This window comes from Ischnura elegans (genome assembly GCF_921293095.1).
Source record: "Ischnura elegans chromosome 13 unlocalized genomic scaffold, ioIscEleg1.1 SUPER_13_unloc_4, whole genome shotgun sequence".
Lineage (NCBI taxonomy): Eukaryota > Metazoa > Arthropoda > Insecta > Odonata > Coenagrionidae > Ischnura > Ischnura elegans.
The window spans coordinates 9,896,786-9,898,963 of record NW_025791660.1 but is presented as its reverse complement, the minus strand read 5'-3'; the positions used below and the strand labels follow the sequence as shown (position 1 = coordinate 9,898,963).

The 2,178-nt window shown below is 43.7% G+C and overlaps 1 protein-coding gene across 1 annotated transcript; it reads left to right on the top strand.

Annotated features, from left to right (window-relative positions):
• Positions 1-206: 206 nt before the first annotated feature.
• LOC124173317 (zinc finger protein OZF-like) lies at positions 207-1,692 on the top strand. The gene has a single exon (XM_046552836.1). The coding sequence runs from the start codon at positions 211-213 to the stop codon at positions 1,672-1,674; it is 1,464 nt and encodes a 487-aa protein (XP_046408792.1). The 5' UTR covers positions 207-210; the 3' UTR covers positions 1,675-1,692.
• The last annotated feature ends 486 nt before the right edge of the window (positions 1,693-2,178 follow it).

The following is a 2,178-nucleotide window of genomic DNA, read 5'->3' as shown; positions in this document are numbered from 1 at the left end:
GCTGACAAGGTACTGCCTAACTCAATTCCTGATGATGGACACAGTTATATGAAACACATTCCAGCATCTAGAAACAGTGGAAATGGAGCCACAATGACTGTTGTTGGGGATAGAAGGGATGCACCAAATATCACAGGTAGCCTTAGGTTGATCAGAGTCGGTGAAAACAGAAGAAGTGGCATTGAGGCAGAAATGGAAAACAAGAAAGTGATGAGTTATTGCTTCATCAAAAATCCTAGAAATGGTAAAAATTCAAACGAAAAGTTATATTATTGCTCCCACTGCAGATATGGGTTCAACACCAATGACGATCTGATCAAACACATGGGAATTCATTCTGGTACCAGCAATTTGGATCCTAATGATGAATCATCCATGGGAAAAGATGAGTCTTTCACAGTCCCCGCATCAAGAGAAGAAAGTAATGATTCTCGTGAGTCGTCCACCTCTGAGACATCGACGGGATTGAAAAGGAAAAGACGAGGGGCGATGCAAAAAGTAAATGCGCCTGTGTTAGAAATCTGTGGTGGAATTGGAGAGAGGAAAACTGCGGAACGAGTGGGAAGTTCTGATGGGGATGGGAAACCATACACGCAGAATATGTCCTCAGAGTCCACCACCCCTTGCGCGAGAAACCTCAGAAATGACATGCTAGGAGGCGCAAAAGGAGGACCTTTCAATTGCAGCGTCTGCAACAAGTCGTTCCCGCTGAGGAGTGGTCTTAGCAATCACATGCGTTCGCACAAAGAAAGAAAACGTTATCCGTGTACGATCTGCAGCAAGTCTTTCGCTTCGAAGTCTCGCATAACTAAACACTTGCGCACACATACGGATGAGAAGCCTTTTTCGTGTAGTGATTGCATGAAGTCTTTCTCTTATAAAGGCAACCTCATGAGGCATTTGCGCACCCACACGGGGGAGAAGCCCTTTTCGTGCAATTATTGCACAAAGGCTTTCACTAAAAAGGAGAATCTCATTCTACACTCACGTGTACACACAGGGGAGAAGCCTTTTTCTTGCAATTATTGCGCAAAGACTTTCACTGGAAAGTACAATCTCATTAAACACTCGCTTGTTCACACAGGCAAGAGACCGTTTACATGCGAGATTTGCAGCGAGTCTTTTGCCTCGAAGTCTAACATTACTCAACACATGCGCAGGCACACGGCAGAGAAGCCTTTTTCATGTAGTGATTGCATGAAGTCTTTCTCTCTTAAATGCAACCTCAAGATGCATTTGCGCACACATACGGGGGAGAAGCCCTTTTCGTGCAATTATTGCGCGAAGGCTTTCGCTAGTAAGGCGAAACTCATCCAACACTCGCGTGTACACTCAGGAGAGAAGCCTTTTTCTTGCAATTATTGTGCAAAGGCTTTCAGTAGAAAGGAGAATCTCATCCCACACTTGCGTGCACACACAGGGGAGAAGCCCTTTTCGTGCAATTATTGCTCAAAGGCTTACAATAGAAAAAAGAACCTCGTCCAACACATGCATACCCACACAGGGGAGAAGCCTTTTTCGTGCAATTATTGCGCAAAGACTTTCATTAGAAAGGACACACTCGTTGAACACTCGCGTGTACACACAGGAGAGGAGCCTTTTTCTTGCAATTATTGTGCAAAGACTTTCCCCAGAAAGGACAAACTCATCCAACACATGCATACGCACACATGATAGAAATCTTTTTCATGTTATCACTTAATCTTTAATTAGGAAAGAAAGTCTCATCGAGTACTTGCATGCACACACACAGACAAGAGACCGTTTACATGCAATATTTGCAGTAAGTCTTTCACTTCGAGTTCTTCTCTCACCAATCACATGCAAAAACACTCAGGAGATAAACCTTTTTGTAGAGATGTGCGAACAGCATCCGCGAATACTCAAATGCTAGAAAGTATTCCATATACGAGATCTCGATTAATTATGCTACAGCTAAAATCGTGAATGCTTTGAATTTTGCACCATACACTGTCGCACGTACATCGTTGGTAGTTTACTCAGACAATGTAGAGAACTCTAGTCAATTAGTGCATGCAGTGCTGTTTTAGGCAAGTTGACGAAATACATCGGAAAAAATCGGAAAATCCCCAGTTTCCCCCACCAGGAGAACCTCAGTGCCATGAGATAGTAACTGTGTGGCACAATTCCCAAAATCAGCTACCCCCTCCATCCATC